The sequence below is a fragment of the Saccopteryx leptura genome, chromosome 8 (assembly GCF_036850995.1).
Source record: "Saccopteryx leptura isolate mSacLep1 chromosome 8, mSacLep1_pri_phased_curated, whole genome shotgun sequence".
Lineage (NCBI taxonomy): Eukaryota > Metazoa > Chordata > Mammalia > Chiroptera > Emballonuridae > Saccopteryx > Saccopteryx leptura.
Genome location: NC_089510.1, coordinates 50,393,570 through 50,412,474, shown reverse-complemented (window position 1 = coordinate 50,412,474; position 18,905 = coordinate 50,393,570). Strand labels below are relative to the sequence as shown.

Sequence of the window (18,905 nt, the reverse complement as noted above, 5' to 3'; positions counted from 1 at the left end):
ATAATATATGCATCAATTATCCAATCATGCCAAAAAGAACTTGAATAAAGTTGACTTTTGAGAAGAACAGAAATAAAAAATTTATTACTAAATCATATTACACATTTGGAAATAAAAGTTATAAAGATTGGGGGAGGGTTTGGGGGAGGAGAATCCACCATAAAAGCAAATAATTAAACCTGAGTAGATGTATAGCACATACCTATCCAAGGTTTCCATAATAGAAATCTTTAAATAAAGCTTTTTAAGTACCTAAATGAAAAGTAATCTCTAAGAAAAGCAGTTTAGGTTCAATGTATTAAACTTTTACATGGAGCATGCAACTGTGGTATAAAAAAAGGCAGACCAACACAAGATAAAATAACTCCATCTTGTGATTTATAAGTCACTCATTATTAAAGAAAACATACCACTGTTTTCTAAATGTTATACTAAAATAATTGCTCAGAAACTATAAAACAGAATGCCTGGTTAAATGGAAGGTTTTGACTTCTCTATTCTAAGAAACAACCAATAGTTTGAGATAAACATGGAATCCAAATCATCACCAATATTCTTGGAAATAGTATGGTCATCTGAATAAAAGATATTCTTATATTTGAACTTTTTATTCTGCCCAGTTCAGTAGAGAGGTCCAACAAAAATGTTAAATACCTCTTTTCAATGAGGAAGATAGATAAATACAACCTATAGTAATACCAGAGTTCTCATAATTTAGTGGAACGAAATGGCATAAATGGAAATAAATGGGAGAACTAGAAAACAACAGACCAAAAAGCAGTATAGGAATTAGGTCTGAATGTCAGATCTAGGTAATATGATTCTCTCACTAGCTCCTTAACACTTAAAACTGGCAAAATATCCTTTATTATCTCCTCTGTTTCAGATACTGTACTTCGACCATCCATTCCAATTTTTGGTTGGGAAGGTCTATATAAGTATCACTTACAAGGTAGGAAAGTGGCTAGACAGGAAAATTTGGGGCATAATGTGGGGGATCTGAGGGAGATATAAAAGAGGTATTTAGAATCAGAAACTATATCCTATCACCTCTTTCTACCAAATATATTGATACCTTTTGTACTTTAAATCAAGGCACTATAACACTGGAGTTTATTTCTTTTGAAAGCATACATCTTACCATGTGGAATTGTGGTCTGGAAAGGACGACTTGGGCTTTTCAGGTTCCATAAAGTCAAGCTACCATCTGAATGGCTGCACATGAACTGTCTGCCCTCATGATGCCAATCAATTGAATGAATAGCCTAGTGAAATAACAATTGAAAACAAGTAGAGGGGGGAAACTTGATATATTATGTCATTCTATATTCAGAAAGAAAAATATTCTGACGTTAAATTACTATCACAATAACACTTAAACATATGTAGTTTTTCTGTCCCAGATCATAACTATCTTTGGTTCACCCCTCTAAGGGCTTATAAAAAGCTACCAAAACTCATCTCCTGAGATAAAAAAAAAAGTTAAATAAGTTTTTTAACATTATAACATTCTATATCCTCCCTGTAACCTATAATAATTTTTCTTTGAAATTTATTTACGTAAAAGAAAAAGGAACATTAAATAATTTCTGATAAGGTAGTGGACTAGTTCCACTTAAAGTAGCTGATTTTAAAATTATTTATGTAAGAGCCACCATCTGAGTGTTTATGATATGCTAAACCAATGGTAAGCACTTTATATACATTATTTCATTTAATCCTATAAAACAGGTATTTTTTTTCTAACTTACACATAGCAAAAATAGACTTAGAGAGATTGAGATACTTGCTCAGGTCACCCAACTTAAAGCCAAGGTTTATCTAATTACAAAACACATATTCTCAATATTTGTACCATATTGCTTCTAACATAAACATTTTAAATTGATTTGATGCAAGGAAAGTTAAAATATATATTATATTATATTAATTATTATATTATATTATATTATATTATATTATATTATATTATATTATATTATATTATATTATATTATATTATATTATATTTACAGGTTCACTGTGTAGTTGTAAGTTAGATAACATTAAAAAGTATTATTTCATTTTCCTAAATTTATTCCCAGTGGTAGCACAGTGTCTTGCATAAAGTAGGTGCTCTAGACATAAAAGCTGAACAGATGTATACACGATCCTTTCCTTTAAAGGAACTTGAAAAACAGTAAAATAAGAAAGACTGATATAAATGAACTTCTAAACAATAAATATTATTACCTACAAATTGAAAGCCAGAGTAATCATTAGACAGATCATAAAAGAAAGAGGATATAAGCTGTATCTCAAAAGATAAGCAAGATTTGATTAAGTGGAAAAAAACATAATACCCTGGACTTATGTTTTTCTCTCATCCTGGTCTTCATTATTAGGCAGAGAAAACTTCTTTTTTGCCAGGATTCAGAAGAGGCAGTTGGAGGAAAAACGAAACAAAGTAAAACCCCACTTTTGTTTGTCTTCTCCTTTGCTTATTTCTTCTTACTTTTGTAGATGGCTCAAGAAAAATGTCACTTCTCTTTTTCTTTAAGTGAAAGGAGGGGAGAAAGTGAGGCAGACTCCCACATACATCTGGATTGGGATCCACCTGGCAACCCCGTCTAGTGTGAATGCTTGAGTACTGAGCTATTTTTAGCACCTGAGGCTGACACACTCAGACAAACCAAGCTTCCTCAGCACCCAGGTCCACACTCAAATCAATGAAGCCACTGGATGTGGGAGGGGAAGAGGAAAAAAAGGGGGAGAAGATAGGGGCAAGAAACAGATAGTTGCTTCTCCTGTGAGCCCTGACCAGGAATTGAACCCAGAGGTCCATGTGCTGAGCCTATGCTCTATCTACTGAGTCACTGGCCAAGGCCAAAATGTCACTTCTTCTTGCCACCTCTACATGTAAAGTCCTCTCAGAACTGCTTTTCTACATATGGTGGGGGCAGAGAAAGTGTCTCCAGCCCCAACCCTTCTTCCTATACCAGTTAATTTCTACCTGCTGGTGAAGACAGGTAGCAAAATAATAGCTACAACACAAAGGCAAGACAATTTAGTACTATAAAAGAAGTATACTTATCATACAGAAGAGTAGGCATGTATAACCAACTTGTTATTAGGAAGGAGAATGTCAAATAGTGCATTGTTAAAGAGCTGGCATTTGAACTGACTTAATGAATAAATATTCAATTTCTATTTATTTTTTTTACCCTACTCCTTTCTTAAAAAAAAAAAAAGACTTTAGAGGTCTGCTAAAATGCCAAATATAATACAACTAAGTCAAAAAAAATTTAAAGATAGAAAACAAAATATGGAAGATAAAACACTAGCCAGTTCAGCTTGGCCAACTCAGTGGCTGTGACTAAATGTCTTGAAAACAAACAAAAAAAAGAAAACCCAAAAAGCTGGGAAGAAAGGAGAAATGCCAGTTACTCAAGGAATTAAAAGGTTAGCTTCATGTCAAACTGAGAGATTTCTCTGTGAGAGGTTATTCAAAAAATACTAATGGAATAAAATAAATTCACAACTAATATGGATGTAAAATTCATATAGTTATTTCTGAAAATGAGTTTGGATTAACAACAAAAAAAGAAACCCTCAAATTCATCAATAGTTATTAATCAAGGGAGTAGTTAGATAGGCCAAGTAGTTTTACAATGGCTAAAGAATTAATAGCAATTTGATAGGTGGAAGAAAAGGGGAATTTGGTATAAGAAATTAACAGTAGTAAAGGATTAGAGGTGGTAATAAATGATAAGTTTAGGAGATAGGAAGTAATATGTATGAAACGTGAAAAGTATATAGAATGCTGTAAATTAAACTAAAGGTAAAAGATGGCACCACAATTTTAAGTCTTATATAAGAGATAAAGACTTTATGTTGTTGACAAATTGAGAGACATTCAAAGGTTCAGAGGTGAAGAATTGCGTGATCTGACTATATCTTAAAATGGTAATCTTGCTGGTAAAAGGATATCAAAAAGGAAAGATACCAAAAAAATGATACAACTATCATATAAATCAATATTTCAAAGACTTCTAGGTATAAAGTAGGTGTAATATAATATTCTACTGACTTCAACATTGTTAATCCTTATTTAAACATTGCACTGCAAAATTACTTTTGCTTGCTGTTTAAGGTTAGAAACATTCCTTCTACACTGTTTAAGACCATAGGAAAATGATCTGATTTTGTATTTTCCTCTGGATTTCCTTTGTAGCTGTTCTACTGGTATTCCAACTGGCTGAATTCCCAGATGGCATTTGGACTCTTCTCTAGCTGCTAGTCTTAAGGGAGGGAGGAATTTGCATCCTCATCTTTATATTTTGGGTATTTAACAAAAGGAAAATCTTTCTTTCCTTATGATTTAAGATGTCCCAAAAGTTGATTACAAATGGCATATTTGTATAACAACACTTGTCAGAGTATTTTTCACCAATGATGACCACATTACTTACAAACCTTTGGCTATCTTTAGGCATCAAAATTTAAAAATTAACCTGTTAAGAGGGAATGAGAGGGAGCACACAAAAGAAATATTCTAAAGAGATGTTTTGTTTTTTTAAGTTAATCTTATTTATATCAGTGTTACCTTATGTTCTTTGGAACTTTTTCCATATAAGGTTGGGTGATGCCAGACAGTGATTGTTGACCTGTATATTTCCTATTTCTCCCTACTCTACCACTTAAAAATTTTCATTGAAAGCATAAATGATCAACTTTATTTTCACAGTCACAAAAGGTAATTCCACTTTCTCAACTTTGCTCCCAGCCTCACTGTCTTCATATCAGCTTTTCCTGACAGGGTAAATAATAATGGTCTAGAATCAATCTGTAAACAACTGAGGTAACAACTCAGAGACTATTCCATGATAAATAGTTAATTGCTTTCTCTAAATGAAACTCATCAACTATGAACTATCAACTATGTACAACAAAACTTCAAGGTCTTATTGACTCTTTATTAAGTATTACTATTCACAAAATTTCTCTTTTATTCTAAGGCAGCACATATTAGAAGACCACTTAACTTGACCACTTAAACTTTCTGCTACAGAAAAAGAATTTTCTAAGGAAAGTTAATAGTATCTTTAGAGATCTTAAGGACAACAGATCAATACAAAAGCACAGAGCCTAAAGAAAAAGACAGAAAAAGGAAAGGAAAGGAAAGGAAAGGAAAGGAAAGGAAAGGAAAGGAAAGGAAAGGAAAGGAAAGGAAAGGAAAGGGGAAGGGGAAGGGGAAGGGGAAGGGGAAGGGAAAGGGAAAGGGGAAGGGGAAGGGGAAGGGGAAGGGGAACGGAAGGAAGAAAAAAAGAAAAGAGAAAAGAATAGAAAGTTTAGATGAAGGTGACTATACAGTATAGGTAACAGGCACCAAAGTACACATATAAGATGGCATAAAGGGCTCCAAAATGGGCAATGAAGGCAGAATTTCCACTCAGGAAAACTCAGAGTAGGAACCTGTGCAAATAACAGGCAGTGTGAGACACTGAGTCAGAACCAGGCAGTGTTCCAATGATAAGAATACTGGTGACATACAAAGCTTAAAAGTAAAAGGTATAAAGTTACAACACTGTTTCAAATATTTCAGTAGAAATCACTTACCTCATCATAATAAACTCTAAGTTCTGCTCTTTTAGATTTCAAGTCCCAGAATACCACAGTACCATTTTCATAACCTATTAGCAGCTGGAAAACATGAGAACAATCATTTTGTAATTCTAACATTACTTTTATTTGTTCAAAATAGATTTTAATGTTAATACAATAAAGTAAAATCATACTATTGATACATAACACAATTTTATTTAAAATCTACATTTTTCCAGATCCTTAATGTAGGGCATCCTATATATTTTTAAAGTTGGCAAATAAGCTATTTCAATATAAACACTGACCAATTAAATCTGCCTCATTCCAAAGAGGAACTGAGTAAATATGTAAAAATAAACGATACAGCATAAAAATAAGAAAATTGAAACAAAAAAAAGGAAGAAAGAAAAATGAAGATGAAATAAAAGATGAAATACTCTAAGTTTAATAAATTATGTATCATGCCATTCAGTACTATGCACTTGAAAAATGTGGGCACAAATTTAGCATCAAGTTTCTTTATATTAAATCCTATTTTTTCTTTGATTTCTAGCAGCATTTTAAACTCAGATTTATGACCCCTCAGAAGTTCACAAAGATATTCTAGAGATTCAGATCATTAAAAATGGTTATTTATTTATAAATCAGTAAGACAATTAAAATATATGTTCTTCATTTTAAAATAAAAGAATCTGAGAACAGATGATAACGGAAATCATATTCAAGACTTAACCATTCAGTTAAACAGTGTACCGTGATGATGATTTTTGCTATGATTCTGAGTTAATATATTTCATTAACTTGAATGTATCATTGGTTAAAAAAAACAGGTGATGAAAGATGATTTGTCTTTGGGTGGTGGGCCCACGTGCAATGTGCAGATCATGTATCACAGAGATGTGCACTTGAAACCTATATGATCCTATTAGCCAATGTTTCCCCAATAAATTTTTTTAATGAGAGGAAGGGAGATAGACTCCCACATGCACCCAGACTGGGATCCACCTGAGAACCCCTAACTCGGGCCAAAGCTCAAATCAACTGAGCTATCCTTAGCACCTAAGGCTGATGCTTAGAGCAACCGAGCTCCTCAGTGCCTGGGGTTGATGCTTGACCAATCAAGGAGAAGAGAGTGAGAAGGGGGAAAGGTAAGGAAAGAGAAGCAGATGGTCCCTTCTCATGTGTGCCCTGACCAGAGATCAAACCCAGGACTTCCACATGCAGGGCCTGAGGCTCTCTATACACTGAGCCAACTGGCTAGAGCTTCACCCCAATAAATGTAATAAAACATAGATCAATATTCAAATAATAATATTTACCAAGGATATGCCTTAAGATGACTTTCTCAAAATCCATTAGTAGTTTTTCTCTGATAAAAAATTTTATACAATGCAATGTTTCAATATTCAAAAAAAAGTGGTAAAACAGAAAATGTAGTAGTGGTTATAAGCTAATCCTACATAATATCCTGAGACTTAATCACTTACCTCAATATTTTATAACATCTAAAAATAAACCAGTTAGTAGTTTTAACATGAAATAAAATTTTAAGTATCAGGTCAGGAAAGTAATGTATATATTTATTTTTGAAGCTGTAACATATACTTAAATGTTTTGCTTTAAGTCATAAACAAATTTTCAAATTGATTTGACAAAATAATTGAGCTTCTTTACAAACTAAATGAAATGGCATAATGAGTTGCTAAACTTAAAAAGTCAAAATTAAGTATAAATTGAAATAACAATAGCAATACTGTTATTCTGTTGTCCATGTATATGTGTTATGTATATATGACATAGGGAAGGAGGGGTGGATATATGAGGAGAGGGGCAAAGTGGGAGAAATGGGGTTGAAAAAGACTTGGCATGGGGGGAAAGATTCAGTGTGTAGATGGTGTTATATTGAATGGGACACCTGAAACCAAGCACTGAGGTGCTCGGTGGTCTGAGCATCAGCCTCAGGTGCTAAGGATTGCTTGGCTGATTTGAACATCAGCCTCAAATGAGTGTTGCTGGGTAGATCCCAGTCAGAGTGCATGCAGGAGTCTATCTCCTTTCCTCTCATGTAAATAAGTAAATAAATAAATAAAAATTATATAAAGTCATATACACTATACTAAGATATGTTTTAACTTCAATTATTCTTACATGCCAGAGAAAATGATATACAATAAAACCAAATCCTATGAAGTATATGAGAAAAAGTTCCTATAGAACTTTTTGGAAATGAAATTTGTCAATGTAGGAAGTTTGAAAAATCTGACTTAAGTGAGAAAATGAATAATATAACCTTTCATAATCTGAGCCCAATGTATTCTAAAATGTTATTGCATATATTACATATTTTTCAAAGTAAACATCTGAAAAATGAGCTGTAAAACATTACTACCAATAGCCTAAGCAAAATCACAAAATATAAAATACTGAACCTCAAAATGTCATAAATTATTGAGATAATTATACAAGATTATAACACAGGAAGTATAAAAAGACATTAGAATGACTTAGAAAATTGAAACAGAGAAAAGCATCTCCTGACACCCAGGAGATATCAGACAAGGTCACTCTGTGACCATGATGGATCAAAACAAAAACAAAATCATCATACAATCATGACTGACCACACCAAAAACATGAATATCACCCAAATCACAAATGTATACTGCTCAAAAATTTAGGGGATATTTTATCACTTCATATTCATTTTGAAACATCCCCTAATTTTTGTGAGCAGTATATATATTCTATGTACATATTATATATTTCTTATTATTTTATGTAATTATATATGTTAAAATATATACTTCTGGTAATAGAATATAAGTACCATAAAGACACAGAAATAACATGACTTCTTCACTACAGGTTATCTAATAAGTATCTGTTAAATTAACTATTAAACACCAAAAAATAAAAATTATAGATACTAGGCCCTGGCCATTTGGCTGAGTGGTAGAGCGTTAGCCTGGCATGTGGATGTCTCAGGTTCAATTCCCAGTCAGGGCACACAGGAGAAGCACCCATCTGCTTCTCCACCCCTAACCCTCTCACTTCTCCCTCTCTCTCTCTCTCTCTCTTTCTCTCTTCCCTTCCCGCAGCCATGGCTTGATTGGAGCAAGTTGGCCCCAGGCACTGAGGATGGATTGCCAACCCCCAGTGGGCTTGCCTGTGGACAAGGCCCACCGGGGCGAGGACGACAAAGATGCAGAGACCCGACTCCAGAGACCAGGTTCAGTGACATAGATCTGACTTATTCAGGAAGTAAGCTAGCTAATATACACAGTTTCAGTCTATAGCGTGTTACAGCATGTCCTTCACAGCCAATGGCTAAAAAGATCAGGGAGCTGCCTGGTTGGCACTGAGTTACTTCCTCACAGTGGGCGAGCTCCCTCTTGGGTGTGCCTAGGAGGGTTTCAAGAGCTGGAGTGTTCTCACAGCATTGCATCAGCCATAGCTGCTAGGAATACACTCTGCGCTCTACCTACATTTTTCCCTTCTCTTTTAATTAAAGCCAGTTGGACTTGATGAATGACAGCTTGCTGTTGTTGTCTCTACGAGCAGGATAATGCCAGGGTGGGGAAAAGCAGCCCAGATGTGAAGGTCCGCCCACGTCTGGGAGTTAGTGGTTATTATAGCACACATAAGCAGGAACAGAGCACCAGGGCCTGGGGGCCTGTCAGAGGCCATTCTCTGGGCTTGCTCCACTAAAGCCTTCATATCCCCCCAGGTGATGAAGTGTGCATGTTGGCCACGAGGTCTTCTTCTGGAGACTTGCCATTTCCTGGGTTGAAGTGTTCATTGGAGGGGTCATCTTGGGACACCAGGACTAGCCTTATATTTCATCCTGGGATCCAAATTGGCTGAGGGCTGTTTTCTGGAAAGACACAAGCATAACCTCTCCTTTGCATCAGAAGGGGGTGTGGACCCCGTCACTGTGCCATGGCTGGGTCCTTCCAGCATACCAATGGTAAAGGGGTTCAGGAGTGGCAACTTCCACTTCTTCGGCTGGCAGAGCTGATGACACAGTTAGCAATTCGGTTGGTTTTGTTTTTGCATGCTCCGCCACGAGTGTGTTAAACTCGGAGGCTAAGCCACTTTCCTCCTCAGTGGAGGTAGGGGCTCCTTAGGGAGAGGGGTAGCCTGTAATATTTTTGGAATGGGGAAGGTCCCTTAGTGGGAGTGAGACCGAGGGGGAAGGTTTGCCCTTCATGTACTTCTGCTGAACAGACGTGCCAGAGAGCTCGGGCCCAAGTATCGGGGTCCCAAAGAGGTGTGTCCCAAAGCCAAGGGTTGAAACCTGAGAGGATTTCCTAGTAGGTACAAAGATCCTTTTCATTAACTTTAACTTGCCTGCTCTGCAATAGGGCATGGAGGGCTCAAGTCTGCAGGGCTCAGGAGTGAGAGAGAAGTTTCCTATTGCAGAGGGCCACTCACCCATCCCTTGGATGCCAGTTGGGTCCCTGTTCGGGTGCCAAAATGTGGACAAGGCCCACCGGGGCTGAGGACGATGGAGACACAGAGATCTGACTCCTGAGACCAGGTTCATGACACAGATCTGATTTACTCAGGAAGTAAGTTAGCTAATATACACAGGTTCAGCCTATAGGGTGTTACAGCGTGTCCTTCACAGCCAATGGCTAAAAAGATTAGGGAACCACCTGGTTGGTGCTGAGTTACTTCCTCACAGTGGGAAAGCTCCCTCCTGGGTGTGCCTAGCAGGGTTTCGGGTGCTGGAGTATTCTCAGAGCATTGCATCAGCCACAGCTGCTAGGAATATGCTCTGCGCTCTACCTACACTTGCCAGATAGGTCCAGGTAGGGGTGCATGTGGGAGTCTGTCTCTTTGCTTCCCCTCCTCTCTCTCTAAAAAAAACCACAACATAGTTACTATGTTCCCTCTCAATAGTGAAATAATATTAACAGTCACTGACTAACTTATTTTGTAAAATAAAAAACATACTCCTAAATAATGGTCAAAAAGAAATCATAATAAAATAGATAAAATAAAACTAAGCAAAAATGCCTCATATTGAAACTTATGGGATACAGATGAATCTTTATCATCAGAGAAATTTACAGTTTCAAAATGCATATGAAAAGAAAATTTTAATTGTTTACCTATATAATCATTTGACTTCAGAAAAAAATTTTAAATAGAAAACTTCAGGAAATAGAAGAAAAATAATGAGTCATCCAAGTGCAAAGAAAACCTTTCATCTATGGCCATACCACCCTGAACGCGCCCGATCTCGTCTGATCTCGGAAGCTAAGCAGGGTCGGGCCTGGTTAGTACTTGGATGGGAAGAAAACCTTTCACTTATTCAAGTATTCTTTTATATCTTTCAAGAAGTTGGAAAGTGATGGTGGAAAGATGGTGATGGAGTAGGCAGACGTACAAACTTCCAACTCCCAGAACCAAAGTGGATTACAACTTAATTTTAAGAACTATTATCTGGAAAAAAACAACTTTGAACTGAACTAAGAGGACTCTTCAACCAAGGAACACTGAAGAAGCCACACTGAGACTGGTAGGAAAAGCGGAAACGTGGAGAGGGCTGCCCAGCTCCCCGGAGCAAATGGCAGCCCAGAGAGACTTGCGTGGCGGGAAGAGAGTTTAGCAGATAGGGGAGGGACCTGGGCCACAGAAACAAAGCCCCAGCCTGCAGCCCCAGAGCCTAGAAGAGGCATATGGACAGTATTTAGCTGCAAAACAAGTCAGGATACTGTTTGTGAGAATGAGACACTTTTATCCGACCCGGGATTCTTCTTAATGGGACCACACAGAAAACTTCTTTCACAACCACCCACCCTGGGCTCTGGGGAATGGGGAGAGCTGAGAGGACCAGAGTAGCAGGAAGAGAGTGTAATTTAGGAGGCACAGGGAGAACACTTTGAGGGACAGCCACCCTAACCCCTGGGCTGAGTCACTCCCCAAATCTGAAGAGAATATTTCCCCTGGAACCAGCAATACCAGCAAAGGGAAGCAGGACACCAGCCAAACAAGCTCTCTCATGGCACTCAGAGCAGAGTCACATAGAAGGAGGGAGCTTTTGGAACTGCAGTATTGAGTGTTAGGGTCGGACTTACAGCGCCCCCACCCACACTGATGAGGGCTTGCTGGAGGGCGGGAGGCAGAGGGATGCAGAAGCACGGTTCCCGTGGGCAGGGTGGAAGCTGGACCAACCATGACTGAGGCCTGGTGTGAGCTCAGTCTTGCCTGACAGGGGTGGAGGGGACACACAAAAGTGGTCCAGCATGGCTGTAGGCCCACCTGCCACCCCACCTGCTGGGGAAGGGTGGAAGCCCAGGAATGGGTGGAGATCCACTGCTGAACAAGGGCATGCAGCCTTGCCCGACCTGCTGAGCGGAGGCTATCAACCCTATACTCGAGCCAACTCTTCCAGTGGGAGAGGGGCAAAAGCCCAGGAAAAGGTAGAGCTGAGTGTGTGTCCCACAGCCCTGCCTGGCCTGCAAGCCGAGGCTTGCGGCCTGATGCACAAGCCAGCTCTGACATCAGTAGCGAGGCAGAAGCTAGGGAACAGTTGGAGACCTGCAGCTGAGCAAAGGTGCTCATCCCTGCCCTTGGTGCCGAGGCTTGTAGCCTGTGCACTGCACACAACCCCACTCGTGGGTGCGGGGCCAAGGCTGAGACTGGTTGAAGCTTGTGGAGCTGGGGACATGAACACAGCCCCTCCTGTGGACGAGAGGCAGAAACTGCAACGACAGCTGCAGCAGGCAGGCACCAGCAACATCCATACATGAATGCCCTAGGCAGCGGCAGAAGAGGTGATGGGCCTGCAGACAGACTACACCAACAGAATACAGAGGCAATACTCATTAGACTCCAGTGGTCATACCCTTCTTATACACAGACAAATAAGGCAGAGAAATGCAATTCAAATGAATCAAGAGAAATCCTCAGAAAAGGACCTGAATGAGTCGGATTTAACCAAATTACTGGATGCAGTTTAAAATAACAATTGTTAAGATGTTCAAAGAGCTTAGAACAACAATAGATGGTCATTACAAACACCTAAATAAAGAGATAGCAAATATAAAAAAAGAAATTGAAATAATAAAAAAAATCAGTCAGAAATGACAAATAAAATATCAGAATTGAATACCACAACAGAAGGAATTAAAAGCATAATGAATGAAGCTGAGAATCGAATCAGCGAGTTAGAGGACAAAATAAACAAAGGCATGAAAGCAGAGCAGAAAAAAGAAAAGAGACTCCAAAAGTCTGAGGAAACTCTAAGAGAGCTCTGAGACAACATGAACAGAAATAGCATCCACATTATAGGGGTTCCTGAAGAAGAAGAAAAAGAACAAGGGATAGAAACTTTGTTCAATCAAATCATAGCTGAAAACTGAGGCAGGAAAAAGTCTCACATTTTCAAGAAGCACAGAGAACTCCATTAAAGAGAAACTGAAAGAAATCTACACCAAGACACATCATAATTAAAATACCAAAGCTAAGTGATAAAGAGAAAATATTAAAAGCTGCTACAGAAAAAAAGGCTATCACCTACAAAGGAGCCCCCATAAGGATGCCATGTGACTTCTCAACAGAAACATCTGAGGCCAGAAGGGAATGGCAAGAAATATTCAAATTAATGCAGAACAAGAACCTACAACCATGACTACTTTGTCTAGCAAGGCTATTGTTTAAAATTGAAGGAGAAATAAAAAGCTTGCCAGACCAAAAAAAAACCAAAAAAACAAAACTTAAGGAATACACTACAACCAAACCAATGCTGCAAGAAATGCTAAGGGGCATGTTGTAAACAGATCAAAGGGGAAAAAGAATATAGCAAAAGAGGAATACAGCTTTAAAGAATAAAATGGCAATAAATAACTAGGTATCAACAATAATCTTAAATGTAAATGGATTGAATAATCCAATCAAATAACATAGGGTAGCTGCATGGATAAGAAAACAGGACCCTTACATATGCTGTCTATAAGAGGTATACCTTAAAACCAAAGATGCAAATAGACTGAAGGTAAAAGGATGGAAAAGAGTATTTCATGCAAATGGAAATGAAAAAAAAGCTGGGGTAGCAATACTTATATCACACAAAATGGACTTTACAACAAAGGCTATAGTAACAGATAAAGAAGGACACTACATAATGATGAAGGGAGCAATCCAACAGAAAGTTATTACCATTATAAATATCTACACACCTAATATAGGAGCACCTAAATATATAAAGCAGACTTTGATGGATATAAAGGAAGAGATCAACAGCAATATTATAATAAGGGGATTTCAATACCCCACTAACATCACTAGATAGATCCTCAAGAAAGAAAATTAACAAAGAAACAGATTACTTAAAGCAGTGGTCCCCAACCTTTTTTGGGCCATGGACCAGTTTAATGTCATAAAATATTTTCACGGACTGGCCTTTAAAGTGGGACAGATAAATACACAAAATGAAATTATGCGACCGGCATAAAAACTGTGGTTTTTTAAAATATAATTGTCAAACTTATGAGACAAGCATCAAGAGAGAGTCTTAGACAGATGTAACAGAGGAAATCTGGTCATTTTCAAAAAATAAAACATCATCAGACTTAAATATAAATAAAATGGAAATAATGTAAGTTATTTCTTCTTTCTCTGCAGACCGGTACCAAATGGCCCATGGACTGGTACCAGTCCGCAGCCCGGGCACAACTGACTTAAAGGACACACTACATCAACTGAATTTAATAGATATCTTTAGAACCTTTCATCCTAAAGCAGCAGAATATACATTCTTTTCAAGTGCTCATAGTACACTCTCTAAGATAGACCACAGGTTAGGGCACAAAAGTGATCTCCACAAATTTAAGAAGATTGCAATCATATCAACCATTTTCTCTGATCATAATGGCATAAAACTAGAAATCAACCACAACAGAAAAAATGAAAAAACACTCAAGCACTTGGAAACTAAATAGCATGTTATTAAATAATGAAAGGGTTAACAATGAGATTAAAGAAGAAATAAATTCCTAGAAATGAATGATAATAAGCATAAATCAACTCAAAATTTATATAACACAGCAAAAGCAGTCCTGAGAGGGAAGTTCATAGCATTACAGGAATACCTTAAGAAGCTTAAAAAAGCTCAAATAAACAGGTTGACCCTGCATCTAAAAAAACTAAAAAAAGAATAGCAAGTAAAGCCCTAGAGTAGTAGAAGGAAGGAAATAATAAAGATCAGAGCGGAAATAAATGATATAGAGGCTAAAGAAACAATACAGAGGATCAATGAAACCAGGAGCTGGTTCTTTAAAAAGGTAAACAAGATCGATGAACCTTTAACTAGACACACCAAGAAAAAAAGAGAGAGGACTCAAATAAATAAAATTAGAAATGGGAGTGGGAAATAACAACTGACACAACAGAAATACAAAACATTGTAAGAAAATACTATAAAAAACTGTATGCCAAAAAACTAGACAACCTAGATGAAATGGACAAATTCCTTGAAACATAAAATCTTCCAAAAATTAATCTGGAAGAATGAGAAAACCTAAACAGACTGATTACAACAAATAAGATCTAAATAGTTATATAAAAAAAAACTCCCAACAAAGGAGAGTCCTGGGCTGATGGCTTCACAAGTGAATTCTACCAAATATTCATAGAAGAACTCTTATCCTTCTCAAGCTATATCAAAAAATTCAAGAGGAAGGAAGACTTCCAAGCTCCTTTTATGAGGCGAGCATTATTCTGATTCCAAAACCAGGCAAAGACAACACAAAGAAAGAAATTTATACGCCAGTATCCCTGATGAATATAGATGCTAAAACCCACAACAAAATTTTAGCAAATTGGATCCAGCAATATATGAAAGAAATCATACACCATAATCAAGTGGAATTTTTTCTGGGGAGCCAAGGTTGGTACAATATACGCAAGTCAATAAATGTGATTCATCACATAAACCAAAGAAAGGAGAAAAACCACATGATAATTTCAATAGATGCAGAAAAAGCATTTGATAAAATCTAGCACCCATTCATGATCAAAACTCTCAGCAAAGTGGGAATACAGGGAACATACCTCAACATGATAAAGGCCATCTATGAGAAACCCACAGCCAACATCATACTCAATGGGCAAAAATTAAAAGCAATCCCCTTAAGATCAGGAACAAGACAGGGGTCCCCCTTTCACCACTCTTATTCAACATAGTTCTGGAAGTCCTAGCCACAGCAAGCAGACAAAAAGAAGAAATAAAAGGCATCCAAATTGGAAAAGAAGGAGTAAAACTATCATTATTTGGAGATAATATGATATTGTATATAGAAAACCCTAAAGTCTCAGTGAAAAAACTACTGGACCTGATAAATGAATTCAGCAAAGTGGCAGGATATAAAATTAATATTCAGAAATCAGAGGCATTTAAAAATTTTTTTTTTAATTTTCTTTTTAGATTTTATTTATTCATTTTTATTGGAGAGAGAGAGAGAAGAGGGGAGGAGCAGAAAGCATCAACTCCCATATGTGCCTTGACCTGGTAAGCCCAGGGTTTCGAACCGGTGACCTCAGCATTCCAGGTCGACACTTTATCCACCGCACCACCACAGATCAGGCTCAGAGGCATTTTTATACACCAACAATGAACTTTCAGAAAGTGAAATTAGGGAAACAGTCCCCTTCACTATTGCACCAAAAAAATAAAGTACCTAGGAGTAAATTTAACCAAGGAGATTAAAGACTTGTACTCAGAAAATTATAAAACATTGATAAAAGAAATCAAGGAAGATACAAACAAGTGGAAGCATATACCGTGATCCTGGTTAGGAAGAATAAACATCATTAAAATGTCTATATTATGCAAAGCAGTTTGTAAATTCAATGCAATACCAATTAAAATACCAATGACATAATTCAAAGATATAGAACACATATTCCAAAAATTTATATGGAACCAAAAAAGAACACAAATAGCCTCAGCAATCTTGAAAAGGACGAATAAAGTATCACACTTCCTGATACCAAATTATACTACAAGGCCATTGTACTCAAAACAGCCTGGTACTGGCATAAGAACAGGCATATAGATCAATGGAACAGAACTGAGAACCCAGAAATAAGCCCACACCTTTATGGACAACTGATATTTGACAAAGGAGGTAAGAGCATACAACAGAGTAAAGATAGCCTCTTTAACAAATGGTGTTGGGAAAATTGGACATCTATCTGCAAAAAAGGAAACTAGACCACCAACTTTCACCATTCACAAAAATAAACTCAAAATGGATGAAAGACTTAAATGTAAGCCATGAAACCATAAGCATCATATAAGAAAACATAGGCAGTAAGCTCTCCGACATCTCTTGCAGTAATATATTTGCCAATTTATCTCCACGGGCAAGTGAAATAAAAGACAGGATAAACAAATGGGACTATATCAAACTAAAAAGCTTTTGCACAGCTAAAGACAATAAGAACAGAATAAAAAGAGAAACTACACAATGGGAGAACATATTCGACAAGACGTCTGATAATGGGTTAATAACCAAAATTTATAAAGAACTTGTAAAACTCAACACGATGAAGACAAACAATTCAATCAAAAAATGGGCAAAAGAAATGAATAGACACTTCTTCAAAGAGGACATAGAGATGGCCAATAGGCATATGAACAAATGCTCAACATCACTAATCATTAGAGAAATGCAAATTAAAACCACAATGAGATATCACCTCACACCAGTCAGAATGGCGCTCATCAACAAAACAACACAGAATAAGTTTTGGTGAGGATGTGGAGAAAAGGGGACTCTTTTCTGGGAATGCAGACTGGTGCAGCCACTGTGGAAAACAGTATGGAGATTCCTCAAAAAATTAAAAATAAACTGCCTTTTGACCCAGCTATTCTACTTTTGGAATATACCTTAAGAACACCATAGCACTGTTCCAAAAGGAGAAATGCACCCCCATGTTTATGGCAGCATTGTTCACAATAGCGAAGATCTGGAAACAGCCCAAGTGTCTGTCAGTGGATGAGAGGATTAAAAAGCTTTGGTACATATATACTATGGAATACTACTCAGCCATAAAAAATGATGACATCGAATCATTTACAACAACATGGATGGACCTTGATAACATTATACTGAGTGAAATAAGTAAATCAGAAAAAACTAAGAACTATATGATTCCATACATAGATGGGACATAAAAATGAGACTCAGAGACATGGACTGAGTGTGGTGGTTACCGGGGGCAGGGGGGAGAAAGGGAGGAGGTGGGGTGAGGGAAGGGGCACAAAAAAAAAACAGATAAAAGGTGACGGAAAACAATTTGACTTTGGGTGATGGGTATGCAACATAATCAAATGTCAAAATAACCTGGAGATGTTTTCTCTGAACATATGTACCCTGGTTTATCAATGTCACCTCATTAAAATTAATTATAAAATAAAGTAAAATTAAACTGGATCAAAAATTAATAAATAAATGCAAGAAGCCAGTTAAAAAAAAGTTGGAATGTCTTCCATACTGAGATTTTCTTAATTTATCGCTAATTGTTTTGAATTTTTGGCTACTGTTGTATATGGGATTGGCTCTTCATTGTTTCTTCTAAGAGCGTATCATTTCTATGGTTAGATTTTAGTATGCTACTCTCTAAATTCTTTGTGTTTGTAATCATTTTAATGTTGATTTTTGTAGGCATTCTAGGTATATTATCATATAATCAAAATAAATTAATTTTCCCCTTTCCAATTTTTATTCTTGGTTTGTACATGTCTAACCACATTACTAAAAATCTTATAGTATTAAAAATAGTGGAGAGGGTGAGCATTCTTGATTTCTTCCTGTCTTTAGTGCCACTTCTTCTAGTGTTTCCCCATTAGTTAAGGTACTGGCTTCTATATATTTTAACATAGATAAGTGAAAGAAGCATGAATTAATTCATTTTTATAAATTTCTTTTGCTGGGAATAGTTGTTTAATTTTTTTTTTTCAAGAGAGAGAGAGATAGGCGGGAAGAAAGGGAGAGAGATGCGACATATCAACTCATAGTTATGGCACTTTAGTTGTTCAATGATTATGTCTCATATGTGCCTTAACCAGGGTTAGGGTGGGAGTCTAGTTGAAACAGTGATCCCTGCTCAAACCAGCAACATTGGACTCAAGCCAGCAAACTTTGGGCACAAGCCAGCAACTATAGGATCATGTTGATGATCCCATGCTGAAGTCGGCAACCCCACACTCAAGCTGGTGAGCCTGCACGCAAGCCATTAACCTTCGGGTTTCAAACCTGGGTGGGTCTTCAGCGTCTCAGGTTGATGCTCTATCTACTGCACCA

At 37.1% G+C, this 18,905-nt stretch overlaps 1 protein-coding gene across 4 annotated transcripts in view; it reads right to left on the bottom strand.

Annotated features, from left to right (window-relative positions):
• The window catches only part of STXBP5L (syntaxin binding protein 5L), a 351,861-nt gene that overhangs the window by 221,501 nt on the left and 111,455 nt on the right, over positions 1-18,905 (bottom strand). For all 4 annotated transcript variants that reach the window (XM_066347937.1, XM_066347939.1, XM_066347938.1 and 1 more), the window contains exons 8-9: positions 5,599-5,682; positions 1,142-1,265 (exon numbers count right to left, since the gene is read on the bottom strand). In XM_066347937.1, coding sequence (XP_066204034.1) covers positions 1,142-1,265; positions 5,599-5,682 — 208 coding nt within the window. The remainder of the gene's footprint in view (positions 1-1,141; positions 1,266-5,598; positions 5,683-18,905) is intronic.